This window comes from Camelus ferus, chromosome 15 (genome assembly GCF_009834535.1).
Source record: "Camelus ferus isolate YT-003-E chromosome 15, BCGSAC_Cfer_1.0, whole genome shotgun sequence".
Lineage (NCBI taxonomy): Eukaryota > Metazoa > Chordata > Mammalia > Artiodactyla > Camelidae > Camelus > Camelus ferus.
In genome coordinates this window covers 18,948,546-18,969,104 of record NC_045710.1, presented here as the reverse complement: position 1 = coordinate 18,969,104, position 20,559 = coordinate 18,948,546, and the positions used below count along the sequence as shown (strand labels likewise).

The following is a 20,559-nucleotide window of genomic DNA, read 5'->3' as shown; positions in this document are numbered from 1 at the left end:
TTGCTGCTTTCTTTTTACGCCATTTTGGCTTAACAAAAAGTTTCATAGGCTTTCTCTGCTTTCGACTCGCAGGGGAAACCTGTATACCTGAATAAAAAGTGTATTTGTTGACAAAGCTTTTTCTTAAATAAATATGTATTAAGAAATGTTATTATTTCATGTAGAAGAGTGACACTGAGTAGTTTACAATATATTTTGTTTTTATTGCTGCATCCTTCTGGGAAAGAAACTAATGTTTCCCCTCACCAAAGAAGGTAGCCAGGCCTTTGTTCTTACCATTTTGCTTCTCCTAATCCACAGCAGGGAGTTAGTTTTTCAGTGCTGCAAAAATTGGCAGTAACCTACAACACATGACTTGCCTCAATATATGAGATAACCTTCATATAAGACTAGGCCTGTGGGGGATTTTAAGCTGAATTGTGCCAGAGGTTTAGTGTTTAGTGCTTCAGGAGTTAAGAGGTAAACTGACTCCAAGAAACTGGGAAACAACATTGACCCTGCAGGTACACTGCAGGGTAGTGAGGCACTGAGCCTAATGGAATTTATTCCTCCAGATCCTACTTAAGAGCTCAGATATAGTGGACTAGGGGCCTTAGCAAAGGTCTCTGTGATCAAGCTTGGCTCACAGCCACAATTTTTGCCTTCAGATGGCAAAGAAAAAAGCTACAGCTATTCCCATGGCTAAGGACCTGGCCCCCTGCTGTTCTGGATAAATTGTACCCACTCTGGCGTTCTTATATAACACAAAGATTGGGGAAGAAAAACTGATACTGGACTTTTTTCAAATCTAAGTGATAGGAGGTTTAGGCTGGATTATATTTGATGTAGACAAAGAAATACATTTGCCATTTCTTATACATAAGTGTTCTGGAAAAATTCATACCTGTTACAATTAAAGTCAATTAACTATCATGCATCACTTGTTATATGGGAAAAAATGAACATTTATCTCTTACTGTTAAAGACGATATTAAAATGAACCTTGCAATTTTAAGAAAACATGCCGCTGTAAAATGAAATACTATTTATCTAAAATCACTTGTTATATATTATGAAAAAGGGACAAAATGATTCTTAAATTCCTAAGGTACTTAACAAATTCTGGCAATGAAAGAAGTTTGAGTCCAAAAGTTTACAGGCAGTGGGATGCTGAGAGATTTTGTTTGTTTCTTTAGTTACTTTTAGCAGAGTGACACGATCAGCTTTGGGAGGTTTTATAAGGTATACGTTGTAGTTTTGTTTTGTAGAGCCAGGATCTATGCTCTATGCTGGAAAATGTAGGAGATGAGTTAGAAAATAGTTCAAGGGGAATCCCAGTTAAGACAATGATACTGAATCTGGATTGCTACATTTGAGAAATGTTTCTCAGAAAAAAAATGAAAGGACTTTGTGGCCAAATGTATCTATAGCCATGTCTGTTTCCAGGATCTAGTGTCCAGGATGGTGTTGTCCAATAGAATTTTCTATGATGATGGAAATATTCTATATCTGCTATGATAACCTCTAACCACATGTGAGCACTTGAAAAGTAGGTAGTGCAATTAAGGAACTGAATTTTAAATTATATTTAATTTTGGTTAATTTAAATTTAAATGGCCATGTGTGGCCAGTGGATAGTAGATTGGATAGCACAAGTCTAGACCACTAATTGTAGCTGCTTGATGAATATCTCCATATACATTTTCTGCCTCCTACCATATTTACAACTTCTGTCAAATGTTTCCTATATAGTTTAAAATGCCATCATCTTGTCAATCATTCAGGGTTAAAATTGAGAAGTCATTCACTTCACAAATATATATGGAGCATTTACTATATACCAGGTAGTATGCTAGGCAGAGGGGATGTAAAGATGAATAGTCCTTGTAGGAAAATGATGATAATGTTTATAGTCAACTCTTTGTATTTGAGATCCAGTCAGGGGAAAAAAAAAAAAAAAAGACTCAGGCCCTTTGCTCTCTTTCTGCCTCATTTCTCATATCCACATTTTCCCTCAGGATCCTCCTCTTCTTTCACATCCTGGAAGGCAAAGAGTTTTGTCCCTTCCATGTATTGCTGTATCCATAGTGTCTAGAGGAGTGGCTTATACATGGTGGTGTTGGTGGGTGATAAACATTTGGGGAATTAATCAATGTCCTCTCTTCCATCTTACTGTTTTGATTCTTTCATTTCCTTTTCCCTCCTTCCCACTACGTCTTTAACATAGCCTCCTATTGGCTTAGCTACACCAGAGAACTACCATATGCACTTACTGGAGTTATTTAAAGCCTCACACTCAAAGTGTGGTGCTCAGTTCAACTGCAGTAGTATACCTGGGAGCTTATTAGAATTGCAGAATCTCAATCCCTACCCAACACCTACTGAATCAGAATCTGCTTTTTTAATTAGACCCCCAAGTGACAAGTTTGAGAAAAGAAAGTTTAAACTTTTTTAAAGTTTAAAGTTTGTACTCTAAAGCACAGATTTAAGCTCATTTTCACCTAGCTTTAAAATCTTTGATGTCTTTCAGTTGCAGACAGAATAATATTTATACAAAGTATACAGCCTGGCACTGGAAGCCATCTACAATGTGACCTCTATCTGTTTTCCAACCTTTTCTCTCACTTTTCTCCAACCAGTTCCCTACACTTCTACACTCCATCCAGATAGGTGCCATCACCTCTCCTCAAACATAATCAATATTCTTCTGCTTCCCACACTTTCCCCAATCAATTCCTTCTCTGTCTGGAAAGTCTTCCACTACTCTCCTCTGCCATCCTACCCACCTTTAAAATCCTACTCTTCCTCTGAAGTACAACTCAAATCTAAGCTCCCCCAAAAGGCATTTTGTAGATCCTAGAATACTCTTCACCTCTCATCTCTTTAGCAATATTTAGACCTCTATTAACTTATCTCTTTCTTTTTCTTTGGGTTATTATATATATGTATATCTATCTGACTTTCTCCCCCGCTATACCTCGAGCTCCTAGAAGCTGGGGATGGTATTTTATTCTTCTTCAATGTCTAATACACTACCATATATAACAGGTGCTCAAGGTTGAAAAGAATTGAAAGGAAAAGAATTGAGAGTGACTTATAGGAAGACATCCATAGGCACTATTCCAACTTCCCTCTTTCTGCCATTGATTCCTCCCATGACCCAAGATTAGGAATTTCTATGTCTCCAGGGGCAGGGAACAGCGAATTTCTAGAAAGTGTTGCATCACATACCTCTGAGTCTGTCTTGGCTGCCACATGCTCCCTACTCTTCTTCCCAGAAAACAGCACCCAAAGCCCCCAGATAAGGAAACCAGATAATACTAGAAGGCTGACATATGGTGGCAGTACGATGGTCAGCCCCCAAATCGGCGCCATTACTCAACCCCATTCCCTCTCAGCCAAACAGTTTTCTCCCTTAAAGCTGTGACTCCATATGACATCACAATGGGCATTCCAAGGGTCCAGCCAGTGTGCTTGCTGCTTAAGTCTCTTCTCTGAGCCATGCACCTGCTGCCCTTTCCTGCAGCTGCCCTTGAGCTCTACTCTGATGGCCAATGCTCAGGGAATCTACTTTATGATTCTTCTAGGATTGGGCTGGACCCCTTGTGATAAACCAGAAAGTATGGAGGCAAGATTTCAAAGGAGTAGGCCTTCCAAGTGGCCTGTTCTGCCCTATAAGCATCTTCTCTGGAGCCAGCACTCCTTAGACGGCCAAGTATGGTGTCATATGTTCCAAACCACACATTAGAATACAGGGTGAAGTACATTTTAAAAAGCTGGGGTACTTTAAGTAGATACTTTCAGAAAATGTGAGAGAGATGGATTTCTAACTCCAAGTCTTGACTCATTTCCTAGATGCTGTTGCATTGAGACAGAGAAGACTATCATATAGGGAAATTAAATGACCTTAGAGGATCACAGTACTCCAGAATTGATGGTCTCCTTTTCCAAGTCTAGAACACTTATTTTGTCACTACACCCAGAATTGACTAGATTCTCTAGAGTTAGTTCACTGAAAATAAAATTTATAAGGAATCAATTTATGTTGTAACAAAGATAAGTAAAACTGGCCAGGGCATTTTTTCTTACAGAAAAATTAATTTGGAAAAGGAAACTCAATTAAAAAATTATTGAATAGCAGGTACTGTCTTAGAAAAAGACATACATGGTCTCTCACCTCATAGAATTTTCAGTGTGTTAGGGCAGCCAAATTCATATTCTTGAAAAGGCCATCAGCAAGGACCTGGTTAAATAAATATGATATATACATATTATAAAATACTCTGCAGTCACTAAAAATCACAATTGTAAAGAATGAGGCCTGTCATACTGAGCACATATTATGTGGCAGGTACTAGTTGTATGCCAGCCTGGAATTCTAAAAAATGATTAGGGCTGGAGGCAGTTTTGGGTTCTTAAAACATGTATATAGTTCAACAAGAACCTTTTTCTATATGTATACAAAAATGCATTTTTTGTTCTTAAATATTTACTCACCATTATGTTCGAATTATCCATGCTATTTTATATAGCTGAGATTCATTCACTTTTTTTATTTTATTGCATTATATAAGTATTCCATAATTTATTTATCTACTATGATATTGATGGACATTTGACTTGTTTTCCATGTTTGGCTATTATAAACAGTGCTATTAAAAACATCCTGGTCCATGTGTCTTGGTGGACATATGTTTCTATTTCTCTATGGCAGGGGTTCTCAAACTTCAACATGCATCAGAATCATTTGGAGGGCTTGTTAAAACAAAGATTGCTGATGGGGGGAGGGTACAGCTCAAGTGGCAGAGTGCATACTTAGCATGCAGGAGGTCCTGGGTTCAATCCCCAGTGCCTCTATAAGAAAAAAAAAAAGGTGGGGGAGAAGGAGGAAGAGGAGGAGGAAGGGGAGGAGGAGGAAGGAGGAGGAGGTGGGGAAGGGGAAAGGGGAGGAGAAGAAGATGACTGCTGGACCCTAATTGCTAATTGAATAAGTAAGAGTGGAGCCTAGAAATTTGGCATTTCTAATGAGTTTCCAGGTAATGCTGATGCTGTAGGCCCAGGAACCACACTTTGAATCACTGCTTTAAGGAGTGGAATTGCTAGGTTGTGTGACTCAAACTTTAGCAGGCAGTACCAAACTGTTTTTCCTAAGTGGATGTAACATCAATTAACATTTCCACCATTGGTGTATGGCAGATCTTCTTGCTCTTTTATCATTCCAAATGTGGTATTGTCAGGTGGTTTAATTTTAGCCAATCTGGTATTTGTGGTAATGATACTTCATTGTGGTTTTAACTTAAATTTCTCTGATTACAAATAATTACTAACTTGTGAACACAGCTTCATAAGTTAATTGGACATTTTTTTCTTCAAATGTATTGCTGCATTCCAGTTGCCAATATTTTGTTTAGGATTATTGTCACTTATTTTCACGTGTGAGGCTGGCCTGTAATTTTCCTCTCTTCTGTTCTTGTCAGGCTTTTGGTATTGAGGTTATGCTAGACTCATGAGTTGGAGAATGTTTCCTTTTTGGGTTTTATGTTCTGAAAGAGTTTGTATAAGTTTGGAACTCTTTTTCAGCATTTGGTATAACTTATCAGTGAAGCCATACAAGCCGATAGTTCTTGTTGATGAAGATTTTTGGCTACAGATTCAATTTATTTGAAGGTGATAATACTATTGAGAATTTGGGGTGATTTTTTGAATCAGCCTTGCAGAGTTATATTTTCTAGCAATATTTCCATTTAATCTACATTTTCATATGTATCGACAAAGTTATTCAAATGTAGTAGTGTCTCCTTTGTTTTTCTGATTGGGTGTTCTCTCTCTCTTTCCTTTTCCTTTATCTAACCTGCTAGAGATTTGTCAGTTTTAATTAATCCCTTCAAAGAACCAACTTCCTGTATGTTTTCTATTTCAAGTTATGCCTTTGTCTTTAGTATTTCCTTACTTCAGCTTTCTCCCCACCTCCCCAGCTTTATTGAGATGCGACATAAAACTACTTCTACTTTCTTTGGATTTATTTTGCTGTTCTTTTTCTAACTTACTTCTTGAGATGAATGCCTAGATCATTCACTTTTAGCTTTTTCATCTAAATTGTGCATTTGAAGATACAAATTTCTCCTAATTACTACTTTAGCTTTATTCTACCAGTTATGATATGTAAAATTTTTATCATCCTGTTCCAGCTATTTTCTTATTTCCATAATGATTTCTTCTTTGATCCGTGGGTTATTTAGTAGTTCATTAAAAGACTTCTAGACATACAGGGCTTGTCTAATTATCTAACAAAGTTGCATTGTGATAAGAATATACATTTTAATTTCAACCCTTTGAAATGTTTTAAGACTTTAGTCCCAGTTTATGATTAATTTAAGAAATTCTATGTGCTTAACGATAAGATGTATTCTGCAAGTGTTAAAAATAGTGTGTCTTCATAAACAAACTTTTGGTTACCAAAGGGGAAAGGGAGTGGGGGAGGGATAAATTAGGAGTATGGGATTAACAGATACAAACTACTATACATAAAATAGATAAGCAACAAGGATTTACCATATAGCACAGGGAACTATATTCAATATCTTGTAATAATCTATTATGGAAAATAATTAGAAAAAATACATAAAACTGAATCACTTTGCTGTATACCTTAGACTAATACAATATTGTAAATCAATTATCCTTCAATTTAAAAAAACAAGATAGAAAAATAGTGTCTTTTCAGAGCTTCCCTTTCTGCCTGTAGGGGAATGGGAGATGGGAAGAATATTGTCTATGTCCATTTGGTCAAATCTGCTAATCTTAATGTTCAAGTCTATATTATTCCTAAGCTTTCATCTGCTTTTTTCCAAAGATTACTACACAAGTGTGTAAAATTTCTCACTATGATTGTGGATTTATTTCTCCTTTGAGTACTGCAGAGTTTTGCTCTATATATTTTGTTATTTAAAATCATAATTTATTCCTGATGAATTAAATATTTTATTACTATGAAGACCCTCTTTATCTCTAGTATAATGTTTTCTGACTTAAGTTATTATGTCGGATATTAATATTGCTATAGAATTTTCTTTTGGTTGGCATTTGCACAGTATATCTTTTCCCACTCTTTTACTTTCAACCTTTCTATATCCCTTTGTCATGTTATTGGATGCAAAATAAACTGAAATCTAAATATACGTTATTTTCCATCTAAAGTAGATTTTAACTAGAGCATTTATTCCACTTACATTTAATGTAATTACTAAAACATTCGGGCCAAAATCTACCCTTTTAGAGGGTAGAAAATATTTAACAAATGATTGACAAAGACCCTGAATCTAAGAACAGAAATCTAACCACTCAGAATGAAGCTGGCCAGTATGCAGTACTCAGACTCTAGGCTGTATGTCAGACTGCCCTGTGGGGAAAAGATCAATGAAATCTGGGCTATATCACTAACCATTTATACCATTAACTACCATTAACAAGAAATATTTAAAATTTTACATAATTTGAAGCTAGACACATTCATTTTAAAGTTCATATGGAGAAAAGGCAGCAGTTTACAGAAGAGTAATGAAGGGAGGACTAACCTTCTCACACATTAAACATACTATAAAGCCTCTATAATAAAACAGTATGGCACCAGCACATCAATAGACAGACCAGTAGAACAGAACAAAAAGTCTAGAAATAAACCAGGGCACATGGGAACTGAGTGTTTGATACCAGTAGCATCTCAAATTGCTCAGGACAAGATGGACTTTAAAAATATATTTTGGGACAACTGGATGATCATTTAGAAAAACAAAATTGGATCCATACCTCACCCCATATACAAGAATAAACTCCTAATGAATTCAAGATCAAAATGTAAAAAAAAAAAAAAAGAGAGAGAGACCATTTTTAGTAGAAGAAAACACAGGTGGAGTTCCCTTAAATTCTGGGGATGGGGGTGGGAGGGGAGCTTTCTGTTCCTCAAGATCCATATTCAATAAAAGACAGATTGATAAGTTCAACTCCAGAAAAATTAAAGCAAAGAATGTTGCATGGTTAACCACCCCCAAATATTTACAATATACAGCTGACCCTTGAGCAATGTATGCTGTTTCCTGTATAAGAAAGAAGTGCAGATATATGCACACACACACTTTTTTTGTAAAAAGAAACACAGGAGGAGAAGTCAGTCACTAACAAATTGGTTACTTACAGGGATGAATGGGATGGAAGGAATACAGAAGGAAAGGAGATAATTCCTTTTTCTACAGTTCTGACTTTTAAATCATGTTATGTTTTACATAGTCAAAAACTGAAAAAATTCTAAAATTGAAAATAAGTTAAAAGTCAAAAATGAACCTAATCATATATCACATTAGTAACATAACCACAGAGAAAAAGAAAATATTTAATACAAGTAACTTTTGAACACTTTATCTATCTTGAGTGGGATGTGATCCAAGGACAAAAAGAACTGCAAAAATCTTGACCACTTATTGGTAAGTTTGTTGATGACAGTGGTATTAGGGTAGCAATTTCAAAACTGTCATTTATTGTAGGACTGAACAAATGGGTAAATATATTGATGATGCTGGAAATCAACATTCTCACTACAGGAAAATAGGGATGAGACGGAGAATATATGTGCGTTTGTGTGTGTGTATACATATATGTGTATATATTTGTACATGTGTGAAAAATATTTATTTATTTCCTTGTTCTTTCTACTGAAAGGACTTAGGGGCAAAGACACACCAGTAGCAGTGAGCATACCTAGCACCTAGCTTTCTAAATACCAATCTCCACTAACCACAACCAGGGTTCCTTGGAAAAATGAATGAGTCTAAGGCTGGAATGAGGGAGTGTACAAAATGAATGTGGGCCAACATTTTTGTGCTCCTACATAAAAGATGACTGGGTAAACTATTTTACATACACACACACACAAATGTAAATAATGAAGAAGAGATTTATAAACTGAAGTGGAGTGATTTTCAGCATATCTTAGGCAAAAATGCAAGGCACAAAAGAATATACATATTGCATAAAGAGAAAAGGAGGTTTTCTTTTTTTGCTAAAAGAAACACAGCAGAGTGTTCAAATGCTAATGTGGATAGATATGTCACAAGAACACAGGGGCCAACTTGAATGAACTCTCATTTTGAGCATTAAAATGAATAATGACAAGCATGGATTAAAACACAGCAACAACAAAAATTCATGGGTCCATATCAGTACGAAACTGACAAACATAGATAAGCTGCAGGAGAGAAGAGAGATTTTCTTTACAGAAGAATGCCTATTAATAAATGTAGACAGAAGGATAGAAATAGAAAAATCACCATTTTAAAATCATCAGAGTAATAACTGATTCAATCAAGAATCATCAGTGAATGCTAAAATCGTGGGTGAAAGATGGCTGAGGAATAAGATACGGAGAAATCTGACACCACCTTGACCAAATGATCAAACGTAGCATCAGCAATAAAGGAACAAACTGATATCAGGAGCCTCCTCATGGGAAACACTGACATAGGCACAGCCCTCATCTAGGCAGGCCTCCTGTCCCAAAATTCAATGTGAATATAATGACGAAACAATCAGGCAAATACAAAGTGAGGCACTTCTGGAAAACAATTGATCCAGACTTCTAAAATAGCAATGTAATGAAAGACATCAAGAACGGCTGAGGAACTCAGCTAAAGGAAACCAAAGAGATGTGATAACTAAAAGTAATGCATTATCCTTGATTGGATCCTGGGTCTGGAAAATAAGAACAATATAGGAATAATTGAGGAAATTTGAATATGGTCTGTATATTAGATAGTAGTATTGTATTAATTGTCATTTTCTCAAGTGTGATAATTACATTGTAATTATGTAGGCAAATGCCCTTATTCTTAGGGGACACAGGAATTTGTGTGAAGTGCCGTGACATCTCCAGATATCTTTCAGATGATTCAGGGGGAAAAAGAGATGGAGCAGATGTGGCATATGTTAATGATTGGTGAATCCTGGGGAAAGCATATGGGTGTTCATTGTACTATTCTTGCCATTTTTCTGCAGATTTGAAATTTTTCAAAATAAAAGTGTAGGCGGAGTTTACATCAAAAATATTTCTACAAGTAAAGATTTATGAGCTCTAAAGGAAGCCTCCTTATTTTAAACGATTTCAATACAGTTAAAAAGATAAAAACCAGAATCAAGCAAAAGACAAAAACCACACATACACACACACACACACAAAAAGATTAATAGATTTGACTATGTAAAAAATTTAAATAAAACATGTCTACCTCAAAAACATAGGAATACAAAAACTAATAAACTGGGGGAAAATATGGAACAAAAGAAAAAGGAAAAGTGACAAGTTGGGTATAGGGGTGAGGAGTAACACACATAGGAGGCCATAGCTAAGCATGGGGCTTGGAATTGAGGGATCAAGTACTAAGTGGGGTTCAAAGGAAGGAGAGTTTGAAATGTGTATTGAGGTAGGGCAGGATGGCCATTGAATGAGAAGCTGCCATGAATTGAGGGTAGGGAAGAGTTTGGATAGCAGACCAATTGGTTGGATCAGAAGGAATCATGAAGAAAGTCTAGACTGGGGTTCCACCAGCACCAAAGGTGTGGATGCACTCGATTACATCCATGATGGCAATGATGCCCAGGGTCTGCCAGCCAACCAGGTACACTTGGCCTTTTTTCTCCAGGCTGAGAATGGGGCAGAGGTCAGGACATGAGAGGAGAGATCACATTGAAAATAGTCCAGAGATCAGAGAAAGATACCCATGCAAGAACACAGGAGTAAACAAACAAAAAGCCTACTATGACCCTCAAACACGCAGACCCGCTACCCTCCCCATGTTAACATGTCTCGTAGGGTCTCCCCTGCTCTCAGGACATTTCCCACCCAGGCCACTTCCCCTCTCCAAGTACACATCCACACACCTGGTGCTGGCTTGCTTCATCAGGGTAGCGATCTTGGGGCTTTGACTATAGGTAACCTAATAAGCTCATTCAAATGTCCGCAGGATTTCCAAAAGACATCTTGGAGAAAGGTCACCAGCTCCCAGGGCAGGCGCAGGGCTCCCTCAGAAATCCTATGTACTTCCCAGGCTGGGGAAGGCACAATTCCCTTAAAACTAAGTTCTGCCGGTGGAGGTGCAGTAAGTTGAGCCAGATTGCATTCAAGAGGTACAGAGAGGGCTTCAGCAGGCACAAAACTAAAGAACAGAAAGAGGGACAGGACATCAAGAGCACTGGGAGAAGAAAGGGATCAGAGAGTTGATGAGGATGTAAGTGAGCAGTGCAGAAGCTAGGCTAGAGACCCTGGGAAGGGAGGGAGGCCCACAGCAGGATGAACTCTACCCTGCATGACCTGGACCATCCCCAAATCAAAGACTCTCGGAAGCTAGGTTAGCTTTGGATGTCCCAGATGGGCATAGGGATTAGGTCCGGACCTGAGGAATTGAGGGTCCATTGGAACCAATCCAGACTCTGTGACTGTGTGATGGGGATGGCAGCATCCCTCTACCAGCTCCTTTCCCAGGGGAAAAATCTGGATCTGCCATTCCCCCACCTGCACCACCCGACCCGCTGCCTGACTCTGATCTCCCTGTGGTCCAGATCCTCCCTACCTCTGAGATGCTGTGATGCCGCGGTCCACAGTCTTGTGAGCTGCCATTAACAGGGTTTTCAGCAGGATCTTTGTGGCGCTTCCACCTTTCATCTGGGAGGAGCCATTGAGACCCTCAGGCTGAGGAGGTGATGACACCCAGGAGAAATCGGGAGAGGAAGGAGGGTCCTAGAGTTTACTAGTTAGTGACCACTGTGCATGCAATCTGGTTATGGCTCTTGGACACGTGATCTGTTAGTGGCCACCGGGCATGCATCTGTAGGACCTGTGGCCCCCAGTGTGCGCTGTGAGGAGGAATGCTGGGTTGAGGGCTTAACTGAGAGAAGAGAAGAGAGAGGGAAAGGGCCACCTCTGGTCATTTCTGTGGTATATTTAGGACTTTGGAGAGAAAGCCAGAGTAATTGGGCCTCCTGTTGGCTGGAGATAAGGGTTTTTCAGAGATTTTTTTTTTCCTGAGAGCTTTCTGCCCCTTCCATCCCCCACTTTTAAAATAGTTTGTTAATCCAAACATCACATTTCTTGTTCTTTGGGCAGGCCAACAAAGTAGTCATTGATTGTAAGATACAGACACAGGTACAGATATAGAACATGACACACCAAAGAGCAAGAAGAATGATAAGAGCAGTGTCTGAGAAAAGGAGATTAAAAATAAGTAACTGCAGAGAGGAGGAGAGACGAGCACCTGGGAGATGAAAGATACAGAACTTGTGTGTAATACAGAGTTCCTGACTTCCTGTCTTGAAAAAAGAAAAGCAAGGAGAGTGTCACAGGTGTACCCATCCCTGGCCGAGAGGGGCAGGGGCAGGGATTTGACTAAAGTTCTTGCGAGGTCAAAGGAAGGGCAGACGGCGCTAGTGAGATACAGCCGCAATCCAGTGGAGGGGAAAATGGAGCAGGAGTGCTGGAGGCTTAGAAGGCCCACACCAATTTTGTTTTCTGCTATTTCTGTTATTTTAGGGCCCTTTCTCCTTCATTTCAGGCACCCTTTTGGTCCCCTTTTACAGAAGAATGAAACTATATCCCTTTTTTTTTTTTTAAATAGTATATACTGCAGATGACCTGCCCAGATCCCTTTGACTGAGTGGTTTACCCAATCCCAAGCTTTTCTTTTTTATTTTTTAATGGAGGTACTAGCAACTGAACCCAGGACCTTGTACATGTTAAGCATGCACTTTGTCACTGAGCTATACCCTCCCCCACAGCATCCCATTCTTCCTAAAGCCCGTATTTGAAATTTAAACATATAAAAGAGACATAAAGCAATTCACCAGTCTGTTCAATCTTTTCTACACACAGATGCAAAAGAGCTTCTTTAAATAGAAAACTACTGTAGACCATTTAGGTGTTTAATGATTACTGATTTAAGAGACAGGGTCAGAATGGAAACAAAACATCTTAAGGTGAAAAATGAAATGAGAAAATAGCATTTGGTTTACAACATTTTAGTGGACATACAGCATCAGAAGTTTAGACAATATGTAACAAGAACCTAAAACCAGAGGCCCTAAGTGGCAAACCATCCTGAGGTAGGGGTAAGGGGCAGGGGTCAGGGGAGGTCTTACCCCATTCGCAGGACTGAGCATAAAAGCTACCTGTTACTCTTGCACCTTCTGCATCCGCTCTGCTATTTGTTGGAATGTTGAACTCCAACCTTCAATGGGGTCACTTCTGGGGTCCACAGAGAGATGGGGGGATCTCTGTGAGGCTCTAAAGGAAGGGCCTCACATGGCAGTCGAGATCAAAGACCACATTGGGATTGGGGTCAGAGGTCAACAGTTTCCTAGAAGGTTGTGCTTTGATGCTCATAGGGGCACTGTGTCCCTGAACTCCAAGGCTGAAGGTTAATAAAACATTCAGCAGTTTAAGCCCAGAGGAAAGTCAACACTCAGGCTTAAAATTCCAGCCTGAGACCAGAATTTTCTTGTGTCCTGGTCCTCCCACAGGTCCTATTGCCATGACCACACCAGCCACACCTTCTGGAGGCCCCTGGGGGAGCGTCCATCATCCAAATATCAAAATCACCACCTTATTTTCAGTCTTCGTGTCTATCAGAAGCCTTTCCAATTCCTGGAAATACATTCTGAAAATCTCTCCAAATAGGGAACCCCTCACTACCTGAGAGAGGGATAACAGTTCCTACTGAGAGAACCAAGCCGCACCGTCTGAAGCGTAGAACCTAACACCTGGGAAACAGCCCTTCAATAAATTAATCAGGAACAAAGCAATGTGTGGATGAGGAGAGCAACAAGCTTGTTTTCTGCTTAGGTGCAACCATGGAGAAGAATGGGGAGCATCTGTATTGGCTCTCCTGGCTTTGAAAGGGGATAAGTTGTGAATCCCTCATCGTGGCAGGACCTCAAAGAGTTACTTCTGTCTCTGGCCTCCCTGACTTCCTCTTATCATTGCACTCCTACAAAGATTCCATCCCTTCTTGAAATACTTTTATATTTTTTAAATCTGTATCATTTCTAGGACAAACAAGTATCACAAGTTACACCCAATGGGTAAAGTGTTTCCAATAATTTGTCCTCAAACTACTTGTGAAACTTCCTAGAGACCTAAGACAGAGGAGACCTAAGCAGAGAGAGGAGACTGTTTATTGTGTAGTTTAAAACTGAGACTCCCAGAGTTGGCTGGTCATCAAAATCACCTGGGGAGGTTTGTTTTGTAATAACTACCCATTTTGGGGTTCCACGCCCACCCTGAGAGTCCACTTCAGTAGTTCTGGAGTAGAGCCCCAAAATCTGTAGTTTTAAAAAGCTTCCCAGACGACTCAAGATCAGGCAAGTTTGGGAGCCACTGATTTAAGGAAAAACTGGAAGATCTCCACGCCTACATTGTTTGAAATCCTTCATTTCACTTAGTCACAGTGCCTGAAATTAGCATCCACTGCAGCAGATACATTTTTGGTGAAGGAAAGTCCTCCATTAAAAGAGATCAAGCTCATTAATACCTTCATGTTAATTACACTGCAAGCCTGGAATCTGGGAGTTGAAAAGTTACCCCAGAAAGAATTCAGCTGTCCCTCTCCCCAAGACCACCACTAAATACACAAAGCTGCTCTTGAGTAATCAACAAGCCTTCACTGGAATACCTCCAGAGACAGGAAGCCCTCATCTTCATTGTGCGGCCCACTCCAATGGTTTATTTAGCAGACTTTCCCAGGACTGGCTGTGCATCTGAATCTCCAGGGATGCTTTCAAAAAATAGGTATTTAAAGGCCTTACCCCAAACCTACAACATCAGACCTCTCCCACAAGGGTAGTTCTTATTTTTTTAACAGACCCAAGGCAGTGCATGCACAGAACCACACCTGAGAATTATTGGTTTAATGTGCCGACCTTCTTTGAGATGAAAGTGGCCATTTAGAGAACAAGCGGGAGGTGGTTTGGAGGCACAGGGATCTCAGAAAGGGGAACAGAGTGGCAGATGTGAGTAGCCAGAGGGGACCAAAAGGATGCCTGCAATGAAGAAGAAAGGGCCCTAAAATAAGGGATCTGGGCAAAGGAGACTAGGAGGCCAGTGAGCACCCATTACTCCTTTGGAAAGATGCTTGCGCTCTACCACAGATGAAAGTACAGATCTTTGTGGTGTGCATTTTCCTGACCCCATACTATCCTCTGACCCTTGTTTTCCTTGCTTCTTCACTCTCTGCTTTAAACGTATGCCTTCTTCTATTTTAGGTATCCTTTGTAAGCTACCTTCAATCCTTTCTGAAATGAGAAAAACAACCAACAAAAAAACCTCATAAGCTTAGGAATATTTACTTTATAGTTATTTTAATAATTTGAGATTTGGTGAAAAAGACCCTATTTCCCTGCCCTCTCTTTTGTGATTGTACTATAGATTTTCAGATTCCCCTCCTCACTAGCTTCCCCCAGGGGGCTGGCCAGTTTCCACCTTTCATTACAGAAGGCTCACCTGGCCATGCTCACTGGGTTGAAGCCAATCGGGACTGGCAAAAAGACAGCTGGGTTATCCATGCAGTCATCTATCTGGCCTGCCACAAAGGGAGCCTGATAGTAGGGAAAGAGAAGAGGGTGTGATGAGGGGGGTTACTCTAGTGCATCAGGACCCCCCCCCCAATACTTGTTTAAATGCAGATTCCTGAGCCTAGCTAAAATCCACTGGATTGAAATTCAAATGGGAGGGCCCACGGCCCAGCATTTTTAACAAGTTCCCCCAAGAAAATCTTCTGCATGTTAAGGTTTGAAAATACTGAACAAACTGCAAGCTCCATAAGGTCCGTGTCCTAGTCTTCTCGTGTGCCTCATTCCACATGAATGCTGGGGTCTAGTTTCTGCTCAGTGAATTTTTGGAGTCAGAGTCAAAGCTGCAGAGTTGAGAGGAAACTTGAGGTCATCTAGTACAATGCTTCTCAAACAAATTACCTGGGAGTCTTGCTAAAATGCAGATTCAGACTCGGTAGGTCCAGGGTGGGGGTTGGGGGAGCTGAAAGTCTGCATTGCTAACAAATCCCAGGTGATACTGATGTTGCTGGTGTAAGGACCACACTTTAAGGAGCAGAGGACTAGTCCTAGGTCAGCTTTTTCTGTAAAGAGCCAGAAAGTAAATATTTTAGGCTTTTGGGGTCCTCTGATCTCTGTCCAACTACTCAATTCTACTGTTGAAGTATGAACGTGGCCATGGACAATATGTAAATACAAATGGCTTTGTTTCAGTAAAACTTAATTTACAAAAACAGGCAGCAGCTGGACCGACCAGCCAGCTTAGTTTGCTGACCCCTGGACTAGTCCATCTATTCTGGTTGTCAAATGGATTGGTACATAGTTATTCTGATAGGATTCCTTCCCCTTCGTCCCACAGTCATACCACTGGATCCTAATTAGTGAGAGTAAAATCAAAATTCCTTAAGAAAGCCTTTCTGTTTTCTAGCTAAATCTAGATAAATCTTGTCAATGTATCTTCCATGCTATTCCACTCCCACCCCCTTTCTTCCTGTAAAATCGACCCACCCAGCCTGTCTTCACACTTACATAGAGTCTCACCGAAATGCCAATGATGGTCACCCAGCTTCTTCCCAGCAGCCACCTAGGAGAGGACAGGTGAGGTAGTGCCACCAAGAGGACTCTAGGATACAAACCTATTGGGCAGGGATGTCAGGGCAAGAGCCAGGGCAGGGAGTGGGATATTGGGGCTTTTATGTCTCCATGAGAAGCAAAGGACAGAGGTCTCTGGTTGAGTGTCAGTGGAAAACACAGACCTTCTTCAATTTCTCAATCCCATCCAGGGCACTATCTTCTGTCCCCTCCCTAGAGGCCACCATAGACCTAACAGGACAGACTCAAGGTCAGTGGCACTGGTTGGGATGCAGAAGCCTACAATTTATTAGGGCTGGCTGCTTTGAGAGAAGGGAATGAAGGGAAAATTATCACTGAATGGATACCTACTATTTGTCGGGCACCATGATAAATGCTCTCTAGGGTTGAAGAACTCAAATACCTACAAGGGCTATTCAGGCAACATAAGTATGTAATGTGGGCCAAGTGTGAGGCAATAAGGAATGGTGGGACCAAAGCAAACTGGACACAGTCTCTATCTAAAATAATTCAGATTAAATTTTTTAAAAACATTATTCAGGCCAAACACAATATTCGTAGGCTAACCTGGCTTACCTGTCACCTCCGGCAATGAGGAGGGGTGTAAAGAGGTCTCTGTCCTAGACCTTTCATCAGCTGGTTAAAGGAGACCTGCGAAGGGGGAGAGAACGTGAAATAGTAATGTCGGTGAAGGAACGATTATCTTGGATTTTCAACACCTACAGGGGAGAGGCTGTATAATGATTCTCCAGGCCAGTGCTTAAGTCAGTACTGCTTGGAATCTGGCACTTAAAGATGCTCCTTGGAGATGACTGACTTGAGGTGCTGGGATGGAGAGACATTGACAGTAGACCAGGGGCTCAGATGGGCTCAGCAGAAATGGGACTCCATAGTGAGATCGAGGGTTTGGAGAAGACAGAAAGCTGGAGCTGGAGGGCTCCACCTAGGAGCTGAGTTACGATGAGCTTTATGGTCCTGAGTGTCACCCTGAGAAGGCAGAAGGAGCAAAACTGGGGATCAGAGTACTCACCGACATGAAGAATGCCATCCTCCCAGAGGTGCCCCCTCCACTCAGCCCCACCAGCCCCACTGCCTCCCCCCAGGCTCCTGAGAAAGGAAAAATGCCTAAGTCTCCAGGACCCCCCTCAGGTTGAGGGAAGCACATTCTTTTCTTTGTCAGTAACAAAACCTCCTTCTTGTTACAAAAGTGAACAGAATATAGCCACTGTGGTGCAGCAGAAAGAAACCTTTGATTTGAGAAAGAAACTTCAGTCTGACTCCCAAGTCTGGCTACTTATTCAAATGCTTACTTATTACAAAAAGGTCTGAAAGCAGCTTTGTCATTCATAGATAAATAGAAAGATAGATAGGTAGGTAGATAGATAGACAGACAGACAGACAGACAGAATCAGCATTATCCAGCAATTATTAGCTAGTGTATTTCAGTAAGCTACTGTGATTATCTTAAGTCTTTGTTTTCCCATCTGAAAAAAGTGGAGACAATAACACCAACTTCGCAAGTTTTTTGTAAAGGTAATGGGTGTGAAAGTGCATGGTCAACTATAAAGTATGAAGCAGTAATAGTTATAATTACTACTGATTAATAAGATGATAATAAGGACCCCAGAGAAAGGACTGAGAGAAAGGAGAACTGAGGTCTAAGAAAGTGAAAAATAGAGACCAAGAAAAGAAAAAAGTAGATAGGAAGACAAGTTTAGGCAGGTAGCAGATGGAGACTTGGTACTTTCAACACTTCCTGAACTTTTCCAGCCACTTGTACCATGGTGGTCAGAGTTGACTCACTGTAGAGTCTCTGTAGGCAACAGACAGACATCAGCAGCCAAGAAAAAGGACAGTGGACTAGGGGGTGATGGGTGAAGTGGAGGTTCTCTCAGGATTTCAAAAATTAGGGACCATGGTCTGAGAGGGCAGATGTAGAGGTGAGGTTGGGGTTGGCTTATGTATTTGTGGAGTGAAACAAAGGAGGATGGGCCTGGGTCACCTGGTAGGTGTGTATGACTTGTCCCTCCTCCTGGAAGATCTCAGCATCACATTGCCCCAGCAGCTGAACAATTTGCTCAGCATCTGCTTTGTCCAGATCCTGGGTCGGTGGGTTTGACTTCTCTGGATTGGCAGGGCTGCCTCATACCCAGACAACATACCCAGAGGGAAGAGGGGACAAGGTTACAGGCAGGGAGCCAAAGCCTCATTCACGCCTGCTGAACTGGAGGTGGGAGTGGCAGCAGGCACAACACTGGGATACACACACACAAAGCATTTAGCTTGCACCTGGTATTCTGGGACTATCAGGGAAAGAAGATGAGGAAGGAAGATGGGGAGGAGGAGGGGGAGAACAGAAACCCAGGGTGGAGGGAAGTCTAGATGGGACAGGATTCTAGGAATCAGTGCAGAAGGCCAACATGGAGAAGGGGTCTCAACTCCCACTTGCCAGGTTCTGGTGTCTCAATCACATGTTGAAACCATTTTGTCCCTGGCATGGTCTGATGCTATGGACACACCCCTGTACCTGCCTCTTCAGCCACACAAACTCTTCTGTCACACTGACTCTGCTTGCAGCTGGCAGGGCCTTATCTGAGCCACAGTAATGATTAGCCCAAGTACTCTGGCCTCTCTAAGCACCACACCCTCTCAGCGCCTCTGCCTGCACCTTTTCTGTTCACTAGGCCCCCCCCCAACCCTCTGGTCACCCCAGGGGAGCTCCTGAGGTCCCTCTTTGCAGCCTCTGCTTTGCCCCCTGAAGAGCAAGACCCAAGTTCCTAACTCTTGTCCTTAGTACAATGTCCTCTTCTCTAGAGAGCCTGGAACCTGGAAGGACAAAACCCAGGCCCAGGGCAAAGAGAATCCCTGGGCATGAGTGCTCTGGAACCAGGATGCATCAGGAGGCCAGAGATCAAGAGCTTCAGGGTCAGCAGAGGTCAGAAGACCTGGACCATGGCTTGATCACAAGCTCAGCACACACAGTCCTCCCTGCCCCAGTTACCCCATTTCACTCTCTCCTCTCAGAAGAAAGGCAACAGAAGCTTTAGAGCCCCAGGGGTGCACATACTGAACTGGATGTTACAGGAGAAAGTGCCACAGAAATAGACATACTGCCATGAGAATTAGAAACCAAAGCATGTGCCCTAAATACAACTTTAGCCAACATTTATTTACACTGAGCAATGCACTTTTCACATAGAATATTTCATCAGATGCATTAACACTAAGATGATATCGACACCTTCATTTTTCAGATGATAAAACTGAAGCTCAGTCTAGAAGTTAAGTCAGTTGCTGAAGATCATACAGCTGACAGAATTGGGACTCACACCCAGGTTTCAGCCAAACTTAAGGATTTATGTGTTTATTGAGTGAATGAAGTAACTAACAAATTACTGTGAATTAATAATAATCTTTCATTCACACAGTGTTGTAAGATTTATAAAGATCGTTCCCCAACATTGTCTCATTTGATCCTCACAACAGCCCTGTGAGGTTTTGGGGGCTCTGATTTACAGGTGGGAAACCTGAGACTTAGATTAACCTTTTCCTCCAAGGCCACACAGTAAGGCGCAGAGCTAAGACAAAGGTGGTTGTTAACTTCCCCTATAAACCCAGGGCTCTTAATAATCGCCGTTATCTCCAGCTGTTAACATGCCAGACACATAGAAGACGCTCAATAAATATTTGCCTAATAAGTGAAAGAATGAATAAGAGAATGAAGGGAATCAATATCAGATTATGAATGGGGAAGGCACTTAAAAGCTGACGCAGTCTACAAGTAGGAAATTGTCAAAATAATTATTATCTCAATCACTCTGTCCCCTCCCGCACCGGAGGTGGAATTCCTCTTCCTAACTTGGATAATTCCATCCGGGGTAGGAGGGGCCTCCCAGGTGCCCGAGA

The 20,559-nt window shown here is 41.0% G+C and overlaps 2 protein-coding genes across 2 annotated transcripts in view; one reads left to right on the top strand and one right to left on the bottom strand.

The window, feature by feature from the left end:
• The window catches only part of FNDC4 (fibronectin type III domain containing 4), a 48,455-nt gene that overhangs the window by 24,496 nt on the left and 3,400 nt on the right, over positions 1–20,559 (top strand).
• GCKR (glucokinase regulator) lies at positions 10,510–19,434 on the bottom strand. Its single transcript, XM_006195835.2, is given in 15 exon segments — positions 10,510–10,668; positions 10,906–11,004; positions 11,595–11,713; positions 13,156–13,261; positions 15,515–15,609; positions 16,591–16,623; positions 16,625–16,645; positions 16,818–16,884; positions 17,230–17,252; positions 17,254–17,304; positions 17,684–17,742; positions 18,391–18,466; positions 18,656–18,780; positions 18,783–18,811; positions 19,093–19,434. Coding segments are annotated over 15 exon segments (1,077 nt in total). The 5' UTR covers positions 19,152–19,434; the 3' UTR covers positions 10,510–10,553.